The 21,913-nt window shown below is 48.9% G+C and overlaps 1 protein-coding gene across 1 annotated transcript in view; it reads left to right on the top strand.

Annotated features, from left to right (window-relative positions):
* Nucleotides 1-4,208, top strand: part of ARHGAP25 (Rho GTPase activating protein 25) — a 52,248-nt gene extending 48,040 nt beyond the window's left edge. The window contains exons 10-11 of the mRNA XM_063139371.1: nt 1,822-2,408; nt 3,768-4,208. Coding sequence (XP_062995441.1) covers nt 1,822-2,408; nt 3,768-3,966 — 786 coding nt within the window. The 3' untranslated portion in view covers nt 3,967-4,208. The remainder of the gene's footprint in view (nt 1-1,821; nt 2,409-3,767) is intronic.
* The last annotated feature ends 17,705 nt before the right edge of the window (nt 4,209-21,913 follow it).

Here is a 21,913-nt window from a genome sequence, read left to right as displayed (position 1 = left end):
GATCTACACGTCGTACTGAAGGCGCTTGCGTGCGCCTCCAGTGCGCCCCCCAAACGATTGTGTAGATCCTGCAGAAGAGACGGAGGAAGAGGCGGAGGCAGCGGCAGCCCCGCATCGCCCCTCGCGAGGAGGAACGGCTCCGAGTGATTGACATCGTTGGGGCCTAGAGCATCCTTGCTGCCGCCGCCCACCTCCCCGCCGGCCTCCTGCTGCTGGCGAAAGAGCTCGGCGGAATAAGCCGCCGCCCCGCCTTCTTCTGCCCCGGGTGGCTCTTTCGTCGGCAGCAGGAGGCCGGCGGGGAGGTGGGCGGCGGCAGCAAGGGCGCTCTAGGCCCCAACGATGTCAATCACTCGGAGCCATTCCTCCTCGCGAGGGGCGATGCGGGGCCGCCGCCGCCGCCCCCCCCCTCCACCTCTTCCTCCGTCTCTTCTGCAGGATCTACACAATCGTTTGGGGGGCGCACTGGAGGCGCACGCAAGCGCCTTCAGTACGACGTGTAGATGCCCTCCTAATCTCCTTTCCAGGATAGGAGTCGGGCTTGGGGGGAAATGCCTAGGAAGGGGTTAGCTCCACCTTTTAATGTTAAAGTTAGACACTTCCCTAAAGCCCCACTTTATACATGAAGGGGGCAGATACAGAAGCAATCAACAGGTCTCCCCCAACCACCCCGCATTGAATTGCATTTGTCTAATGGAGGCTGGTGAATCTGCTCCAGGTTTCAGACAGACCCAGTCAGAACTTTAAAGGAGCATTCCAAGAACTCTAAAGGAGCTACTAGAACCCAATGAGGTCATCCTGACTGTTAGAGCAGTACGACAATGGAATCAGTTGCCTGGTGAGGTAGTGGGCTCTCCCACACTAGAGGCCTTCAAGAGGCAGCTGGACAAGCATCTGTCAGGGATGCTTTAGGGTGGATTCCTGCAGTGAGCAGGGGGTTGGACTCGATGGCCTTGTAGGCCCCTTCCAACTCTGCTATTCTATGATTCTATGATCCTATGAAGCTGATTGGTGGGAGATTAGGGACAGGTAAAAGGAAGGACTTCATCACACTGTGGAATTCGCCACCACAAGATGTAGATGTAGTGATGGCCACCCATTTGGATGGCTTTAAAAGGGGGTTGGATAAATACCTGGAGGAGAAGGCTACCCATGGCTACTAGCCCTGATGGTTATGTGCCAGTATCAGAGGCAGTAAGCTTATATAGACTTGTTCTGCTTGTGGGTTCCTAGTCGTCAACTGGTTGGCCACTGTGTGAGCAGAGTGCTGGACTAGGTGGACTCCACTGCACCCCATATGAGGATCGCTCGTGTGGTTGTGGTGATGAAGCAGTTGAATCGTTAGGGCTTTTTTTTTTTTAATGCAGCCTCCACAGGGAGGCACGAAATAGACTTCTTGGCCCTATCATGAGGAAATGCCCCGGAAGGTCCTCTGAGCAGTATTTGGAATACTTCCTGGCAGGGATGAACAAATCAACAACAGAGGCCGTGGCCGGGGTCCTTTTCTCTGTACAAAGTACTCGTAAGACATCTTCCCCAATGTAATTGCAACTTCTATTTCAAGTTGTTGTTTTCATTTCCCCCCCCCCCCCCCTTTGTCTCAGGTGTTTTAACTATGTTAAGATATTTTAAACATGCGTATTATGTTTTAATAATTTTCTCTGCTTTCAGCATAATGATTTAATGATTGTGTTTTTACTGTCTTAATGATGTCTTTCATTGGGTCTGTGATCGTATAATAAATGATGATGATGATGACTCCACTGCATTTATTCTATAGTCAATTGAAGGAAGATGTTTTAACATATCTGGCTTTCTTTTCAGAAAGATGATCTAGAAGCTTCCAGCTCCAAATTAGCTGGTGGGTCAGATACATCAGAGGAAGATAATGGGGAGCTACAGCCCAAAGGCATTCTGGGAACATGTACAGTACAGTCTCGGAAAAGAACTCAAACACTTCCAAACAGAAAATGTTTTCTGAATTCTTCTTCCATCAGAGGGAACCAAAGCGTTGACCGAAATGACATTTTCAGTAGTGACTTCTGGTCATCATCTTCCACGGTCCATCCCAATCCTGTTTCTTCTGTAGCTGGTCACAAAAGGACACTGTCGCAGGGACTTTCTAAGTTGCTCAATTTCTCACAGATGTCAAACACTGACAACATCTGTGATTCTGTGCCAGAAACTAGGAAAAAGACTCAAGAGAGCCCTTTGACCCAGATTAGTGATAATTCTGGGAAGGGGCTTCAGACAAGTGGAAGTCCTACCCCTGGTCAAAATGGGGTTCCAAATCCTAGTCCTGAAGATGAGAGTTCCTCTCCAGAGGACCCTGAGCTGCTTAGGAAGATTATTGCAGGTCTGAAAATGGAGATGGAGACGCAGAAAAAGGACTACGAGGAGCAGATTAGGAGGTAGTGTAAACATCTCTGCTGCTGCTTTTTCTCTCTAAAGACTTCTGTTTTTAAAATCACCTGTTCATAACCTGCATCAGAAATAATTCAGGGTTTTTGCCACCTTTCCCAGAATTTCAGTAAATAACATTTGCTTACTACCATAAAGTTGTTCGGTTTGCATCCTTTTGCATCTGTTATATTACCATGAATGGGTAGCCAGGCAAGTTTGGAAGTGCCAATCCCTAGATACGTGAGCCATCTGGGTACTAACTGAAAGTTGTCAGCTCATCATGCCAAAATAGCTGAGCTGCTTCCCCTGCCCCGCCCCCTTATGAATCTGCTGCCTGGATGTTCAGAACCAGATGGGTGGCTTTTCTAGGAACAGCTTAGGGCAGCCAATGGCCATGCTGGCTGAGTACAATGCCAGTTGTAATCCAACACATCTGGGGAGAAGCAGGTTGGGGAAGGCTGGCTTATGGGAATCCCTTGGGCAACATGTCCCCCCCCCCCGGGGGACTGTATGTGCTGTATATATATGCTGTATATAATAAAATACAGCATTATTTGTGCTGTAATGCTGGTGGGCACAAAAAATAAAAATAAAAATTGAAGTTTGTCACCAAAATATAGTGGCAAAACAGTATGGAGCCTTTGCAGGCAGGGCTGGCGCTGCCATAGAGGCAGCTCAGGCGGCGGCCTAGAGCGCCAAGCAAAGGAGGGCGCCGAACGGTGCACCCAGAAGTTGCTCTCCTAGAGCGGCTTCTGGGCGCGCTGTTCCAAAGCTGCCACCCCCCAACCCCAGCGTCTTGGTTCAGAAGCCAGCGCCTGGCCGGAAGCTGCTCCTGGCTTCGAAGCAAATTCAACCTCCCAGAACCAAACGTAGACCTGAGTCCAAGCTGCGCTTGCAGTGCGATTCACAGAACAACAACAAAAGCGTTCACAGAATACATATGCTTGAAAACTCACATGGAAAAAAATGTGTGCTTTTGAACAATGTGCGCAAACATGCTTAAATCAGTGGGAGAAAGAGGCATAAATCTCAAAAACGCACACAAGTGATGTGGACATTTGGGGAAATGCAGACAAAAATACACCCAAATGTTTATGTGCACGCACTCACACCCTGCGCCCAATCTGTCGCAGGCAGAAATTGGACCGACCCATGAGGTGGAACTGGAGAAGCCAGCTTGGGCTTGGCTGAGCCAGCTTGGGGTTGGCTGATTTGCACAGCCTCTGCCTCTCTTTAGTGCTTAGGAAGGGTGGTGGGCAAAGCAAGGGCCCTTTCCTGCCCCTTCTCCTTCCTCTCCCACTTGGTGACAGGGAGACCAGCCGCTCCTTAGAGTCGTTGGTTGATGCAGCTTCCTGTTTCTTTTTCAGCCTTGAGAAGGAAAACTACGAAGTCTGGGCTAAAGTGGTGAAGCTGAATGAAGAGATCGAGGAGCAGAAGAAGACGAATGCAGAGCTGGAACGTCAGCTTCAAAACGTCACGTGTTCCAGGGACGACACGGAGAAGAAGAACAAACGCCTCATAGATTCCTTACAATCCGTCTGCCAGCCTGCAGCAAAAGCCGAATAGAGGAAAGGGCTACCTCTCCGAGTGGAAATTAGCCAGGGGATGGACTCCTTTCTGTCAAAGAACTGTTGCACTGGACCATATAGTAGTCCAGACTCTGGTGGGTTCATGGAGGTGGAAACCCTTTCCCCCAGAATGCTGGAGAGCTGCAGGCTGCTTAAAATACTACATTTGCAATAGCCGGCAAATGTCCTTCCGACCCCCTTTGATTAAAAATGCAATTCCTACGCCCAAAGTCACACAAATGGCTACCTTGGCATTCTTTGTTCACTCCACGTGATCTTAATTTTGCCGGTGCTGTGTCCAGCCCTTCTTTGAAGCCTTTTGAGCCTGTGATCCCGATGTGCAGTGGCCAGCCATTTGGGGAAGAGGTGGATCAAGGCAGAGAGCGGGTGAAGGCGCTTGGGCATCCAGGTGGCCTGTTACTTACAAGGGGGAAAGGGTTGGCTGAGGGAGCAGGAGTCCTCTTTAGCTCTCTGAAGTTCCCCCATTTGAGTGAGACCCTCTGTGGCGCTGGCCTTGCGAGTTCTAATTGTGTGCCCGCATCCCCCCCCCATATTATAATTTTTGGTCTAGCAGCCCTCCCATATCCCACCAATCTAACAGTCCAACAGTTGTTACGTTTTTTGGTTCTGTTTTACATTCTAGCCTTACGGGCAACAGCTAGCTTCAAATAGGTCACAATAGGAGGGGCCATGTTGGTGCTTACATCTTATGGTAGGGACTTATGGTAGTGTTCCTCACTGCCTTTCTAGCAGGAGCAACCTTGATTCCCGGCACCACGGCCAGGGCCACTTGTGGGGGTCTCTCCTCTCCACACACCCCCATCAAGCAGTGACACTATGCACCAGGCCTCTCCTCCCAACCCCCCTCTACATCGTTGAAGCATGGAGGCCTCATCAGTCAGTAGACAGGCAGGGGAATTCTGACAGGCTCCCTTGGTCCTTGCACTGGACTGGTTCTTTTCTCGGCTCAGTGCTACAAAATGACTCCCAGCCCTGAAGCCTCCTTCAGTAGACAGGCAAATCTAGGGCATCTTCAGACGGGCATTTTCTTCAGGTGTGATCATGATGGTGCGCTCTTCTCGCGGGCTTTCTACGACGCCATTGCCATGCTGTCGTTGTCTCATGACTCCCCCCCTGCCCGCTTTCCACGTGTTGTCTTGTTATGGGGAAAATGCAGTATTTTTTGTGGTTTTCATGCGATGAAGCCGGCATCGTCTCCCGGTGTAATCCTCCCATTGTGCTATGCCCTGCTTAGAGTCGGGCGGTGCAGTGTTGACATCAAGATCAGTTGGGAGTGTCTCCTCCCGCCCTTCTGCCATTTCGCTCCTGCCTGGGTCCATATTTCAGGAATGCCCAAGCAGATGTGCAGTGGGAAATGGGGAAGTGTTGCTGTTGCTCTTACTCTGGCAGGATCTATACAACTACTTTGAAACGGTTCATAACAGTAGTGACAACTGTTGAGGCCCAGGACACACTCCACAGACAGTTTTCAAGCCATTTTCAAAGTATCATATCCTGCATGGTATAGATCTGGCCAGGGTCAATACTGACTTGCATGGGGGGGGGGGGAGGGCGGATCCCAAAAGACGCAGACTTCTGAACTTACAAAGGCTTGTTCCATTTCACGCCGAGAGAGGGGAGGACAACCGATAACATCCTGCCACGCTCCACCCACCCTTGTTAAAGGCATGTAGCATTATGCATAAATAGCAAAACAGGCTGTATGAAGACCCCGTTTAAATCCCAAAAAGAATCCAAAACAGGAAGAAGAGGTAAATCACAGGAGAAAAGAAAACGCCCTGTATGAAGATGCCCCCTAGAGAGCCCTGCAGAATGAGCAGGCTACGGCAAAGAGAGAGAGGGGGGAAGGGGGAGGCAGAGGGGTGCACCTGCAGTGACTGGAGCCCTGCAGTGAAGAACACGGAGCTATGGTGGGGGAGGCCATCCCCTCCCCGGCTGCTGCGCCTGGGGGAAGTTGCAACTGAACCGACTGAGCCAGGCTGCCATCTTGGGTCTCTTATACTGGGTTCATTTTGGAGTGGTGGTGTGATGGGGATCTTTTGTGGCAATTGCTCCTCATCCCAAATCAGAGCAAGTTCACCCTCCAAAAAAAGAGCCCAACCAAATGCACCTTAGTTATCTTTAAGGATAGTGAACCTTTTCTGATTGTATTTTCCTTGTGGAGCTCCATTAAGGCACTAATTGAAATTCCCTGCCCTAGACTGGGCTGGAGGCCTTTTTTGGGGGTCTCTCCTCCTTCCCCTAATCAGTCAGTCCCCAAGTCCCCGGGCAATTCTGACAGGCTCACTTGAGCCTTAGACTGGGATGGAACTTCTTCTCGTCCCTGAGAGAGGGCCCTGCTCTACCCAGTGCTGCAAAATGTCCCAGCACCAGTCCTTGTTCATCCACACATTCAGTTTCCCTTTCATCTCCTGCACCTGCACAGTGCGCCATGTCAGCAAGTCAATCATGTTGCGCTATGCTTTTGGGCCCTCTCCCCCACCACAGCTAATTGGCTGATTACTCCTGCATTCTTCTCTTCAGCCCCCCCCCCCAACTGTACAGCTGACAAGCCCCAAAGTCTCCTCTGCTAGCCCAGATCACAGCACCCAGCCCATTGTTAAAGTAAACGACACGGCAAAGCTAGAGAGCCCCTGGTGAGAGTGAGGAGTTGCTGAAAGAGAGAGGGTGGGGTGGGGTGGGGTGGGGTGGAGAGGTGACTGGGAGCCACCCTTGGGCCTTACAGTGATGAACACTGCTATAGGAACTCAAATGGCAAAGGGTTCTGCTACCCTCTGGGGAGGGTTACCTGGAAGCCCAACAGTTAAGACTCTGGCAAGCTTAGAGACAGGCACAATGGGTAGGGTGACCATATTTTGGAAACCAAAAAGGAGGACAACATGGTCGCCTCCCAAGGGGGCGTGTCCAGTACCAAGGGGGCGTGCCCACCCGAACATAGCCTTGGTCACATGTCTGATTTTACAGCACACATTTAAGACAAATCTGTTCTACATAACATCTTAATGTTAAAATCACTGAAATAAAGAAGAGATTCAATGTATCTGAAATTAACTTCACTCACTCCTACTTTTGTAGGTTTTGCTGTACTTTGAAGTTTTTGCTCTACTCTGTGTGTTACATTCTCCCCTTCCCTCGAATATCTTTTCTGACTGTATCTTCACTCATTGCAAGCTGCTGTTGTTGTTAACAGGGTTTGCTACTGGCCCCAGATCTGTTTCAAATTTGGTATGGCTAAAGCTCTACCTAAAAGCTATCATGGTGCCAACTTTCAGCTCTTTATCTTTAAAAATGACAGTTTAAAAAATAATAACTTTAAAACCTCATTTTTTAAAAAAATCCTAAAAAATCAATGGATGAGTGGATCTGTTTCAAATTTGGTGTGGCTAAAGCTCTACTTAAATCCTTTCATGGTGCAAAGTTTCATCTCTTTATCTTTAAAAATGACGGTATTAAAAATAATAATTTTAAAACCTCAATTTTTAAAAAATTCCTAAAAAATCAATGGATGAACGGATCTGTTTCAAATTTGGTATGACTAAAGCCCTTCCTAAGAGCTACCATTGTGCCAAGTTTCATGTCTTTATCTTAAAAAATGACGGAGTTATAAGCATTTTTGTTAATTCCCATTGAGCTGCTCTTTGGAAAAAAATCCGGATTTCCCCTCCCGGATTTGCCATCAAAAACCTGGGCAAATCCGGGCAAATTCAGTCATATGGTCACCAATGGGGACCAGCTCCAGCCTAGCCCAGGCCCATAAGGCAGATGATGTAGTTGAAGGTCGACCACTGGATGAAGAAGGAAAGGCACAGGAGTATTTGGCTTCTCCGTGAAATTAGTGGCTCAGGTGGAAGAACTGATTTTAGGGGGTTGGACTCAATGGCCTTATAGGCCCCTTCCAACTCAACTATTCTATGGTTCTACGATGTCAGGTTTATAGGAGAAATTCATTTTAGTTCATTTTTTATCAGGATTTACCCAGTTCGTACCTTCCGGACTTGGATGCAATCTGCAGTTGAAGACCTTCATTTCTGAGCTTGCAGTGTGATTCGCAGACCCAAAATAATGTGCTTGACAGCATGCGTGCATTTGGCAAATGTGCACAAAAAATGTGTGCTTTTGGAAAATGCACACTAATATGTTTTAACCAATGGGTTTGGGATGCAGGAACTTCAAAGATACGCATAATTGATGCCTACATTCAGGAAAATGTGAAGGAAAATGCGCTCAGGTTTTCATGCGAAAAGAAACAAACCGAGCTCATTCTCCAATACAGACTTGAGTCTCAAGGAGCTTTGAGGTGGAACTCAGAGGACTTGCTGGACAAGTCCGAATGTTGCTGATTCACCCATCCCTGTTCCTGATGACCTTGTGGGGTCAGCTGACAGTATTCAGGCTGGTGGTGAAACCTAGAGGGCAGCCTTGAGCCACAGAGCCTGATTTGCTGAAGGACCAGAGCACTAGCGGCTGGCATGGAGGAGTGAAGGCGCTGGAAGCCTTGGGTGGAGACGCCCTCCCTGGCAACATCGTTGCTGCACAGTCAAGTAAAGACAATTTCATGATTTCCTTTAAAATACAGCTGACGGCCTCAAAGGGACCGGGCCCTTATTTCCATGTATTTAAAGGGAAATATGCCAATCATGCACACATGCCCAACACTATTGACAGGCCCTGTGTGTTTGGTATGCTTTTTTTGAGTGTACTTTCTAGGAAGTAGCTGACTTTTCCCTCTTCAGCCAAGTCACCTGGAAAGCTGAGCAGAGACCAAGAATTGTTACGCACCCAGTCTGCAGAGACTGCTTCCCAATGGGTCTTTGGAGCCTAGGAAGCTGCCTTAGACTGAATCAGACCATTGGCTCCTCTAGCCCAGTATCGTCGGCGCTGACTGGCAGCCATAGCTCTTCAGGGCTTCAGGCGGAGTTCTTTCCTAGCCCAGCCTGGAGAAGCTGGAGGTTGAACCTGGGACCTTCTGCCTGCAAAACAGGGGCTTTGTCACACTCAGCTATAGCCCCTCCCTAAGAGTGAGGGGCTCCCTAAGAGCTCCAGCTATTGGGCGGTACAGAAATGTAATAAGTAAATAAATAAATAAATAAATAAATAAATAAATAAATAAATAAAATCATGATCACAGCCATACTGGATCAGACCAAGATCCATCTGGTGCTGTTTCTCGTCTCAGCCGCCGCCGCCATCCTGCTGCACTCCTGGGACGCTCACAAGCAGAGCAAGCCCCTCTTGTTTGTTCCCACCATTGTGTATCGAGAGGTCTCCTGCCCGTATGAATATGAAGGTCCTACATAGCTGACATGGTAAACATGTATTCATGAAGAGCATTTGTACCCTGCCTTTCTTGTTCAAAGTTCAACCATCCAAGGCAGCTAACACAGTAAGGTAAAAATGCAACTCTACAGCAATGTATTGGATAACGTGGCAGATAACCCACAAGATCAGCATGAAAGCAAAAGAAGAGCCAAGCGTAGTCAATTCATGGCCAAGCCCGATGTTTCCAATTGGCGACTGAGTGCCTTTGGGGAAGGAGCCAGATGAATCTCCTGGAAGAGATCTCCTGGAGTCTGGAAGCCACCGCTGAAAAGGCCTTCGCTGACCTTTCCAACAACTGCCTCAGGCAGGGCGAGCCACACCAAAGGACCTCTCCAGATCACAGTAGTGGATGGGGTCATAGGGGAAGGAGTGTAGCTCCCTGGCGGAGTATATGCTGTGCCTCCAGGTGGGGCTGGATTCAATCCCCAGCATCTCCACCTTCAACCCTGGAGAGCCACAGCCAGTCAGCATAGAGAATACTGTGCTAGATGAGCTGAGGGTCTGACCCAGAATAAGCCACTGTCCTATGTATGGGGGCGAGGGAGAGATGGCCCTTTAATAGCCCCTGATATCCTCTATCAGCTTGCCCAATTGTTTTCTAACTCCATCTACGCTAATCATGGCCACCACTACAACCTTTGTCTTTGAATGCCGAAAGTTAAGTTATGCATCCTGTGATTGGCGCTTCATGTACTTTTTGCAGGACAATAAGCTCTATAAATGCAAAGCTTTAGAAGGAACATCAACATCTTGGGCAAAGCAGCCCCTCCCTCCCCCCCTTCCCCAATTGGCTTTGCTCACACTCTAAACCGTTTTCCTTCATGGAGCAGTAGTGCATTTTTAAGGCATGAGAGAGCTTGGCTGGGCGGCAAAGGGCTCTGAGACCAGTCCAAGTGGGTGTCCGTTTAGCATAAACGACAAATTCCACCACTTCCGCTGTAGATAGGCCTGCGTCAAACTGCTTCGGTTTCTAAAAAGCAGTGCTAACCTCTCTGAATGATTTCTGTGCCCCTTCAAGTCCGCAGAGCTTATAAGAGTCCTATGTAAAAGGTCTGCTTCTCAGTCTGAAGGTCAAGTCAGCGGGGAATTGAACTGCTAATGATCATATTTATAGAGAGGCCGTTGCTTAGGGCCAATGACCTTTCTCAAACATGTGCTGCAACATCTGGTGGATGAAAACATGCCCTCCAACGCCATGTATCTTGTATGTCCTGTGCCTGCTTTCTCACCGTACAGTAACAGCTGGACCAAATTTCTACCTCGAGAGCATGTCCTCCAAACTGGCCAATTTGACTGGCTTTACAGCTTTTGTACATCACCATACAACCTTGATAATACATGTACACTGATGGTGCTATATAAATAAATGATAATAATAATAATTTTGGAGTTTTGTGATCTGAGACTTGGCTGGGCGTGATGCTGATGTTTAAAAGCCTGCCTGCTTGAAGGCCCTTACCCGAATGTGTACGGCTGGTTTTGATTACTCAGGCTACAATGATATGCACATTTTCTTGGGAGTAAATCCTGTTGGACACAATGTGACTTATGTCTGAGTGACGTGCATAGGATCGCAGTGTTAGTGATGAAACCCCACCAGTGACATCTTTTGGTTGGAAAGCAGTCCACATTTAATGGTGATCAACCTTAACATTTTTGTGTGCAATCTTTCATCAGCTGGACTAGCTGCATAAAATAAGAAAGAGATTGTCAGAGTGAGAGCTTGAGCATCAGAATGTAAGAAGAGCCAGTGATCCTGTCAGCGTAGGAATCTGGGGCAGATGTCTGGCGCTCCGTTCAACTGTATGAGCAGGAAGGGCCTCCAAACGCAGCAGGGCTGCCTTACCGCATTTTGAAGTAAGTGAAAAAGTACACAGTACCCTCTGAGAAGAGGGAGGGACTCCCTTTGGAGAATAATCTGGCCCTCCATCTATGTTAATGTCTTATAATTTTGTTGTGTATTTTAAACTATGTTTCCCCCACCCCCAATGTATGTTTTAAACTTTGTAAGGCCGCCTTGAGGCCCAGCTTTGGGCAAAAGGCGGGATACAAATAAATATAATAATAATAATAATAATAATAATAATAATAATAATAATAATAATAATAGTAATAATAATAATGTCCTGTGTAAAGTTACCGAGCTGCACTACAGAGAAGAGTCTTCATCATCTACTTCAACCTTCCCTAACCTGGTGCCTTCCAAATGTGTTGGATTACAGCTCTCATCATCCCCAGCCAGCATGATGGAAGTTGTCACCCAACGCACCTGGAGGGTACCAGGTTGGGGAAGGGTGGCTACTCTAGTTCCTCAGCCTGCTGCCAATGTTGGACAACCAGATGCTTCTGGGGAGCTTTCAAGGAGGCCTGAGGGTGAAGACCTCACTGGTGTTCTGAGCTATATTGAGTTTCTGTCTGCAATATTACCCTAACATATCTCCTCCTCCTCCTCCTCTCAAGACCAGGTCTCCACCAGCCATGGCTTATTCCAGTTCTGCCTTTTCAGATCTCTGCCAACTTTGTTCTGCTTGCATCGGCCACGCACTTTCTCCACGAGGTGCCTTAGCACTCCCTGCATAGCACCGCTGGAGCTGAAGTGCTTTGATGCTCTGCGCACGTTGCCTTTTCCTCAAGCTTCATTCCCCAACCGCCCTTCTTTCGGGTGCCTCTTAGCCACAAAAAGCCAAACCATGGAGCCGTAATGCTGACTCCTAGATGTTGGGGGCAAAGGAGGGGTGGTGGTCTCTCTCCCGCTGGCCGGGTCCAGCTTATTCAGGCACCTAGTTGACCATTGCTGGGGAGAAAATATGTCAAGCTACATGGATTGCTGCTGGTCTTGATCCCGCAAGGCAAGTATTTTGTTCTTAGTATTTCTCAATGAGTTTACTTTTAAAAAGTAAGTTATGATTCTATGAAATGAAGAGCTGCTTCTTTTTGTTACGTACAGCTCCATTAGTGTGCGTTACATTTCACAGAACAATATAAACAGAAGTAAGAGGTTGCTGCTTTCCATGTTGCGGAGAAGGATTCAGCAGAGTGAGTTCCCTGATACGCTGGTTTCAGTGGAGGCCGGTGGCTCCGATGTCGGTGGGGTGGCGAAACCGCTCTGGGTTTCAGTCAGAACCAGTCAGAAATGCAAAGGAGCGGGGGGCGGAGCCTGGTTGTCTGATGAACCGGTAGGTCTTTTGTCGGCTCCTGAAAAGGTAGCCTTTAAACTTCATTATCTCTAATTAATGGGCAAGATTTTGGAAGGAAGTTATTGCTGAACGTCTCTGCCATCGGCGATTAAAAAAAAAATTGTGGCATTAAGGACGCGTAGGACTATTTCAACACTGTTTATTAGCGCGGCCTAATTAGGAACTGGAAGATTCAAGGAGATTATTGCATTGAAGAATGGTATAAAGAAGTCTGGGATATTGCTATTAATGATAAACTGACATGTAATATTAAAGTAAGAAGAAGTATAGCAAAAATGAATGAATTTGAGGGGATTTGGAGACAGTTCCTTGTATATGTGTTTTCTAAGGGAAGTGGGAAACCGCCTCCAGAAGAGGTTTTAAGGTTTTGGAAACGTGAATGATCCCGAAGGGAAGGGGGAGCACTTTGTTTTCTTTTGTTTATGTTTATGGATAAAATTATATATGTTAACAGTTAAATACTCAAGTAATTTGTTATGTATTATGATACATTTATGTGTGTGATGTTTATGTTGATGTATTAATATATATATATATATATATATATATATATATATATATATTTAGTTAGTGTTTAATAAAAATTATATTAAAAAAAAAAAAAAGAAATGCAAAGGAGCTATTCAAGATGTGACCTTGGAGAGCTCGTTTAGGGTTCTGTCTTCGCCACCCCACTGACTTTGGACCCACAAGGCTCCACCAGCTATTTTCCCAAGTGCAGGGAGGTGGCATTTTCTTCCCCTGTGGGACAGCATTCAGCAGTGCATCCCCACCCCCACCCCCTGCTGCCCCACCACACACACACACACACACACACACACACACACACAATCACCTGTAGGGAAAACTTTACCACTTGATTCTCCTGCCCAAGGTTGGGGAAGGAGTGCGGGCTTAATACGCAGCAGCACTATCATCTGCAGCAGCTGCTGGAGCTTGTGAAAATTTGACTTATCAAGCGTAAAAACATGATGCGATATTTAGGCCCTCTTGACACAATGTCCTGATAACAGGAGCTGGGAGCAAGGGAATGTGGCTTTAATCGCCTCGGCCGGTTTGCTGCTGTTGCATCCAAAAAGCTATTTTCAGCCCAAGCGACTTTCTCAGGCCTAACAGCTGGAGGGGGGGAGGGGGGCAATGGGTTCACTGCCGATTAAAGAAATTAGGACACACGTGAGAGAATCTGGCATCAGCTCCCCCGAGCATGTGTGCCGCTAATTTTTCCCTTCCCCGGCAGAGTTTTAATTTGCTTTTTTCCTTCCGCCCCCCCCCCCGCCTTTGCGCTCTTTTCTCTCTTGTGCTGTCCTGCCACTACAGTTTTATCTTTCTTCCCCCATCTACATTTTCCTCCTCCATCATTCCTTTTCCATCTCAGAGGTGTAGTGCAGGCACTCATCATAACAGCTCTTGTAGTCCCCCCCGCCCCCCGCTGCCGCCCCACACCAAAGCCCCAATTGCAGGCAGCTGCCTGGGTTCATATCAACAAACTTTTCTCAGTTTTCATCTCTACCAAGAGCAGGTCTTTCCCAATGCTCGTGGGTCATAATTTCATATTCAGGACCAAGCCACTCTAAAGTACTTTGCATTACAACAGGGATAGCTCACAACTATATATTGTTGCTGGTAAAATTCACACCCACGCACTTCCACACGTACACAGAGAGAGAGAGAGAGCTATTCCAAGGATTGCGCCTAACAGGGCACCGGGAGTTCGAAGTGGGTGGCAGGTGATGTCAGCACCCCTGCTAGTCCCAAGGTGCCAGTGCTGCATCCTTGCGAGCCGAGGGTCCAGTGGACCCTTGCGTAGGGTGGCCCTATGAAAAGGAGGACAGGGCTCCTGTATCTTTAACAGTTGTATTAAAAAGGGAATTTCAGCAGGTGTCATTGATATATATGGGGAACCTGGTGAAATTTCCTCTTCCTCACAGCAGTTAAAGCTGCAGGTGCCCTGCTCTCTTTTAAATCTGGCCACTCTAGTATAGCTCCTGCAGCTTTAACTGTTGTGATGAAGAGGGAATTTCACCAGGTTCTCCATATATACAAATGACACGTGCTGAAATTCCCTTCTCTATGCAACTGTTAAAGATACAGAAGCCCAGTCCTCCTTTTCATATGGTCACCCTACCCTTGCGCCATCTTCTTTTCCCTCCCTTTTCTTTGCAGTCCTGTTCACACAGCATTGTGTGTACAAAGCACAGGTGCAGTTTGTGCCTACTGGACTCAGCAGGTCTGAACAGAGCCCATCCTACACAGGTGCAAACTCATTGTTTCCCCTCATGCACCCGCTCCTGCCAACTCAGGGTAATGCCTCATGCGTCAGCTGACATGGACTCTAGTCTGTGAGTGGTTATGACATAAGAAATGCATCAGTTCTTAAGGTGCCACAGGACTCCTCCGTGTTTCTCCAGGTGTTTGGATGAACGCAGCGTCGGCGGTGGGTCCTGTAGGGTAGCTGCCAAGCCAGCCCAGACATCCCACTTTCCGAATTCCTATTGATAACCTCCTTTCCCAGCTCAGATGGTGAGCCGAATGCTGAGAGCTACCGCTTGAAAGAGAGCAAGTGGAACCGATTTCTTTCTTGGCTTCTAGAGATCTTCACACCCACACCCGCATGCACGTTTGTTTGTTTGTTTGTTTATTGCATTTTTATACCACCCAATAGTTGAAGTTCCCTTTTCAATGAATGCCCAAGGGAGACGCAGGCTTGCATCCGTTGGCTACCCCAGGCCCTGGAAGTGGGGAAAAGATGACATAACTTTGGAATGGTTCTGGAAAATGGAATCTTATGAAATCCCCAAATGCCTGATGTGTTTCAGGAAGACTTAATCTTCAGGGATAAGAGAATGCAGTTTTCCTGCTAAGGCAACATCTCTTGAAAAGTTGGGTTTCTGCTGTCTTGCTTGTGGGGAAATGTCCTAACATTTTGGATACTTCAGCGAATGAATGAGTCAATCAGTCGGTCTCAAGACCCTCTGTATGGTAGCCAGGGAGGGCTGAGGGTGACGTTTACAAGTCTTTGAGCAACTACTCACACCTTCTTTGGGAAGCGTTCCTCAAACTTGGAGCACACTGGGCCTTGTGGCAAATGTGATAAAGCTGAGCATGAGGCTGTGTTTGTCATCCACCAGAACCAAGTGCTGTCATTGTACTGAGGTAAGCAACACCCTTCAGTACGTTTGGAAGTGAAGGTCTGGAAACTTGGGAAGAACGAAACGCAAAGCTTCCACTTGCGTTGCCAGGATCTTGGCATGAAATCAGGAATGTTGTACCAAGTTATGGAAAAACAACAAATCATCAGGAGGTTATCTTAGTGTCGCTCACATCTTTGCCTGAGCTAGGGCGTCCAAGTCTCCTCTTTTGCAGAGGACAGTCCTCTCTTTGAAGAGCTGCCCTGTTCCATTCCAGTTTAAAGATTTATTTTTTAAAAAACACACCATAAGAACTGTTGGCCATCCACAGCAGACGTGAACAGCTCATCCTAGGGGGGACCTACACTACTGCTTTTAAAGCGCTTTAAAGCACTTTGAAAACGTTTTGAAACCTGTATATGCAGTGTGTCCTGGGCCCCAACAGTTGTCAAAACTGTTATAAAGCGCTTTAAAGCGCTTTAAAACAGTAGTGTAGATCCCCCCCCCCCCGGTCACAGTCTTTTCCACTAGGGTGAGATGTACTGTATTTCTATTTCGATTATAAAAATGCCTTCTAAATTTGCATATATAAAAATTAGCCTTCTTTTCTCCTCTCTTTTTGGTGATGCATTTCTTCTAGTCTCCCATGATAACAGAAATCCCTGTGAGTAGAAATTGCATCCTGGGAGAGAGTCTTGAGCCTAGTTCATTCCCTTTCCTGCTATTTTTTTAAAAGACAAATCTGGGGAGGGTTTTTTACCTAGAGGGGAAACATTCCCAAGTCTGATTGCCGCGTCTATACCCTGAAGTGGCAAAGTTCATCCTCCGCAGTATTCTACCGCCTAATTTTGCTGTAGATTAGGCTTTGATCATTTTTAATGCTGTCTCCCCAGCTTAATGCCTTCCAGATGTTTGGACCTCAACTCTCATCAGCCCCAGCCAGCGTGGGTAATGTTCAGGAATGCTGGGGGTTGTAGTCCAAAACTTCTGGAGGGGAGGGCTGTTTAACGTAATACACATGAGTGCCAATTTGTAAGCAACACCAAGGAAGGCCTGGCCAGCCACCACGTTGCATGCAGTTCTTTATTGAAGTACGGTGGCCTACCAGGAGCTTGATGAGACCCACGTTTGGACTGCCTGCCTGCGACTGCAAGAAACGGAGTTGTCAAGGACTTGCCGGGTCACACAACATGGCTGGTGAGCAGTGCTGGCTCCAGATTTGGGAGGAGGGGGCTAGAATATGCCTTCAGTCACCCACCTTGCCACTGTCACCATTACCTAGTTTCTTGAACTGCTCAGTATTTGCTGGGCCCGACTCCATAGCTGGTGTGTTCTCTTTGGCCTGGTGGGTCTTCTCACCACGTCAGAAACTAGTTATCAATAAGAAATGTAAACACAATACATTAAGCGTTCATTACCAGAACCCATATAGTGGTGCTAAAGGAGGTTTCCCCTCTGTTTTTTGTAACCTCGCAGTGGTAGGGAATTTGGGTTGGAAAAGTGGAGGGGGAGCAGCTGCTGGGAGCTTGGTACCCCCTTCCATGCCAGGAGGAACACCTGGGACCAACTGCTAGGTGTACTGGGACTGCAGAGCTAAAGGGAAACGCACTCTGGCCTCTGCCAACGGGGGGGGGGGGGGCGCACCACCTGGGTAGCATCTGATAAGGGCCATGCACATGCGCCCAGCCCTGATGGCCCAGGTCTGCACATGGCCACAATTTAGCACTTCCAGGGCAAGCACCAACATAAGCAAAAAATGCTGAGTTTCGGAAAAGGCCAGTGGCAGCCCTTCCAGAAACCAGCCCTTTTATGCTGGCAGGGCTGGGCACACGTGGACCAGGCATGGGGATACCACCTCCTGCCTTTCAAGAAAGACATAAAAGGCAACTGGTCAGTGAAGGAGCTGCTGCTTCAAGGCTGTTTTCCTCTGCCCTCCCCAGCCCCTTTTCCTCTTCCTTTTCCAGCCCCTTTTCTTTTTGGATTGCATCTGTTCTGAGCCTGTGGGCAACGGCTGTCTTATCTTGTAACAGCTTTCCAGCACTTAGAAAAGTGTAGGCACATCATCATCATCATCATCGGGAAAAGGCAGGGCAGCCACTGAACTTGAACAGCCCAACTGGGTTCCTATGGCTCACACGTCCATCCAGGTGTGGTAGACCAGATGGCCCTCTGGCGATGCCAGCAGGCCACTCGCATTGCTGCGATGTTGGCATAACTTCTTTGGTATCCTATACCCTCCCAGAACAGAAGGAGGTTGGGGAAGCCTAACCGGTAGTCTAGGCAGGGTGGCAGGGCTGGGGCCAAACTATTTTGTGCCCTAGGCAAGTTAAGCTACTTTCACACACACACACACACACACACACACACACACACACACACACACACACACAAAATGCCAACTTTGATTTTTAAGAACAGATGTTTCCTGGAAAAATAAGAAGCACAAAACTTGAAACTGCTAAATTTATTATTTTAAGTGCAAGAAATACGTCATGCCAATTATAGCAAACAAATTGGAAAGGAACGTCTATGGGTCTAAAATGCATTATTTAATAGGAATATCACCTCCAAATCACCCCCCCCCAACTCTCTCTCTCTCTCACACACACACACACACACACATACTCAGCATCACTCCCTCCAAACAAACACACGCATGAACACATGCATTCACTCAAAGTCCCCCTGCACCCCATTCACCCATACATTCTCTCTCTCTCTCTTCTGGGCGCATTCTGGAAGTCTGAATGGGGAGCCGCCCCACCCCCACCCCAGCATCCCTGGCTTCTCTTCGGCTGGGCGGGCGCGGGGCGCCATCTCGCCCACCCAGCTGAATCCTCGGGCCGGGCTGGCTCACAGCCAACACGCGTGAGTGCTGCGCTGTGCTCAGCGCCCTTCTTAGCTTGGCGCTCTAGGCGGCCGCCTGAGTGGCCTCTATGGTAGCACCGGCTCTGCAGGGTGGGAGAAGACAGGAGCTTTGCAACTGCTCGATATTATGCTTGAGACGTGGGCCGTGCTCTTGGCTGTAGCAGCAGCAGCAGCAGCAGGCTCCATGCTCAACGGGAGTGTTGCATTTCTCGCTTCAGGTCCTGACTTGGCTTTAGCCGGTGGTGACAGCTCAGGAAATGGATCCCACCATAAATCTTTGCAAGCAGTGATCGAAAATGCTCTAATCTCTGCAATGATAAGGAGTTGCTACAGCAAACGACAACATAAACCTGAAAGTGACGGATGCTGGGGAATGTTTGGGGGCTGTTGTGCGCTCGCTGCCGTGCCTGCCGCTTCCAGGGATGACCCTGCATGTAAACCTCCTCCTTTAACGCGACACAGAACGTTTCAACACCATCTTCGGCTTATGCCCTGCTTAACCTCATCGGCACAAGGGCCAGTGACACTTACGCTGGAAGCAGCAGTGGAAACATCTGAAAGATCTGGGCTCGCCAGGATGCTGCAAGCGGTGATGGTGCTTGAGGTGAAACATCTAAACGGCAGCACTTCTCCCCCACCGATCCACTAATTAATACGGGGCAAAAATCCACCTGCATGCCCCGTGTGGATGAAATGCGGACTTGGAGGGTCATGGCTGTGCTTACTCAGTTCCTAAATATCCAAACTGCAAACCCACCTCCTGTGATAGCAAAAGTCAACCTGAACCTGGATAACGTCATTAGAGTTCTGACTAAAACCTGGAGCAGATTCACCGCCCCCTGACATTGGAGCCACCAGCCTCCACTGGTCTGAACATTAACTGGCTAATTAAACAGGTCAGACGTGCGCAATGGAAGGGTGGCCCTGCTTCATGCCCCACGTTCCTCCAGCCATTTGGCTTTGCGCTAAGAGGCCTCTGGCACTGACCCCAAATCCCCACAGGCTGAGGGAAGGAAGGGCCAATGGCTTCTGAAAGGAGTTGAGGTTGGGCCCAGCACAGTAGGATTGCCATTTCTTTGTAAGGAGGTGACCAATCTTCAGAGTATGGTTTAAAGCAGCCTTCCTCAACCTGGGGCGCTCCAGATGTGTTGGACTGCATCTCCCAGAATGCCCCAGCCAGCTGGCTGGGGCATTCTGGGAGATGCAGTCCAACACATCTGGAGCGCCCCAGGTTGAGGAAGGCTGGTTTAAAGGCTCACTATAGAATATATCCAAGATTCCATCACAGAAACGCAGAACATTTTTAAGAGCATTTGTTGTTACTCTTTTATATCTGGTAATAAACGCAGTGCCAAGGGCTGTGGCACTTAAAAGTTTCAGCCCATAGGATGCACATTTGCATAAAATCTGCATATATATGTAAATTTGGAGATGATCATTAGATTTTATTTAGATTTTACAGAAAGCAAACCCAGCCAACTAATTTCTCATCCAAATCACTTCAAATAAAACAAATTCTTAAATTAATTTGCTCCCCACCCCAGATCATCCCCAATCATTAGTTCCTCTTCAATTACAATTGAGTTGCACTCTCCCCGTCCCGCCTTCTAGCTTTTTCCCTCCTAGAAGAAAAATTGCCCCCACCTCAGGCAATGAAGCTGTGAAGAAAAGCTTCCATTAACGCCAATTGAAGTTTCTTCCCCTAAGCTTTTTTTGCCAAGATGGACGAAGGGGGACAGGGAAGATTTTTTTTGCACAGTGTTCCAGTGTGTGGGGAGGGGGGGGGCTATCTTTTCGTCCCCCTTGAAAATCTCCCCCTACATGACAATTAATCTAAGAAAGAAATCTTCCATTGCCATGAATGGACATCCAGGCAGAGTTCTGGGGGAGAGATCTGGGGCCCATGAGAAATAGATTTGGGGCCTGTGCCCTACTGACCCCGAGCGGATCTACACAGAGTCTTGAAGGCATCCTGAAGGCGCTTGCGTGCACCTCCAGGGCGCACCGAAACTCTTTGTGTAGATCCTGCAGTTTCATTGAAAGAGAAACCGAAAGGGAGGGCAGGCAGGGGCGGCAGGCAGGGGCGGCGTAAACAGGAGAAACACCCCGCGCGGGAGCGGCTGGGCTGGGCTGGGCTGGGCTGGGCTGGGCTGGGCTGGGCTGGGCTGGGCTGGGCTGGGCTGGGCTGGGCTGGGCTGGGCTTGGCCATGGCCATGTGTTTCTGACTCCGCCTCTCCCGGTTGCCTGTGGGCGCCTGACGGCAGCGTGGAGCAAGAGCCACGAATAATCCATATGGGCCGGGCTCTAGGTCGGTTAGGCAATCCGAGCAGCTCCCCAGGGATGAGTCAGAGCAGGCAGGGGTTGGCCTGACAGGGCGCAGGTTGGCCATGCTCGCCGGGCAGCGACGGCGAGTGCTCCAGCTTCCCTGCGAGGCAGCAACAGCAGCAGCACCCCGCCGCTGCCACCTCCGGCGGACCGGTCTCTCCTCCTCCTCCTCCTTCTCCTCCTCCCCGCTGCTCGCAATCTTCGCCACGCTCGACAGTCGCTTGGCGCCGCCACCATCAGCTCTTTCTCCTCCTCCATGGAGCGCAGAGGTGCCCACGATGGCGGCAGCCTGGAGCTGGGCTGGGGCAAGCGGCTGAGCGTGGGGGAGCTGCGCTCTCTCTTCGAGGCTCGCTGCGCGACGACCAGCGGGCAGCTGCCTGAGCCGGCCAAGAAGAGCTGCTGGCCCTGCAATGGGGTGCTACCGCCAGTGATTCCCCAGCTGACCGTCACTGCCAAGGAGGACGGTCAGGAGGCACAGCACAGCCCATCTACACAAAGAGTTTCGGAGCGCCCTGGAGGCGCACGCGAGCGCCTTCAGGACGCCTTCAAGACTCTGTGTAGATCCCCTCCCCGACCTACCAACACCCCAGGACAATACTAGGAACATACTGTTTGTCTTGTTGTTTGCTAAGCGTGGGGGTTTGTGCGCTTGTAGTGTACTTATACACATTCATTGTACTAGCGAGGCATACATTACAAAACGCCGGGCCTAACATTTTTATACGTCTTTGGGTAAGTAAATAGTACATTAATGAAGATGAAGCAATGCAATAATTACAAACAAAGCTGCTATCTTGGGCAGATCAGAACTGCCACCTCTTTCGTTTTTAGCAAACATGGGGGGCAGGGCGGGGACAATTTGGGGAAATGTGTGAAAAGGGTATTAACTCCCCCCACCCTGCCCAACACTTTTTTCCATATGAAAATTGTCTCCTGCCTTGAAACTTTGTCCCTTTAGGGGAAATTATAACAATAAAGTCAATGACTAACAATCTGCTACACCCAGGATCTGTTACCTGAGGCGGCTGCTTCACTCTGCCTAAGAGCAGGGCCGGCCCTGGGGAGGTGAGCCTGGCCACTGCCCTCC

The sequence above is a fragment of the Elgaria multicarinata genome, chromosome 12 (genome assembly GCF_023053635.1).
Source record: "Elgaria multicarinata webbii isolate HBS135686 ecotype San Diego chromosome 12, rElgMul1.1.pri, whole genome shotgun sequence".
NCBI classification, from domain to species: Eukaryota; Metazoa; Chordata; class Lepidosauria; order Squamata; family Anguidae; genus Elgaria; species Elgaria multicarinata.
This window is presented reverse-complemented; position numbering and strand designations above follow the sequence as displayed.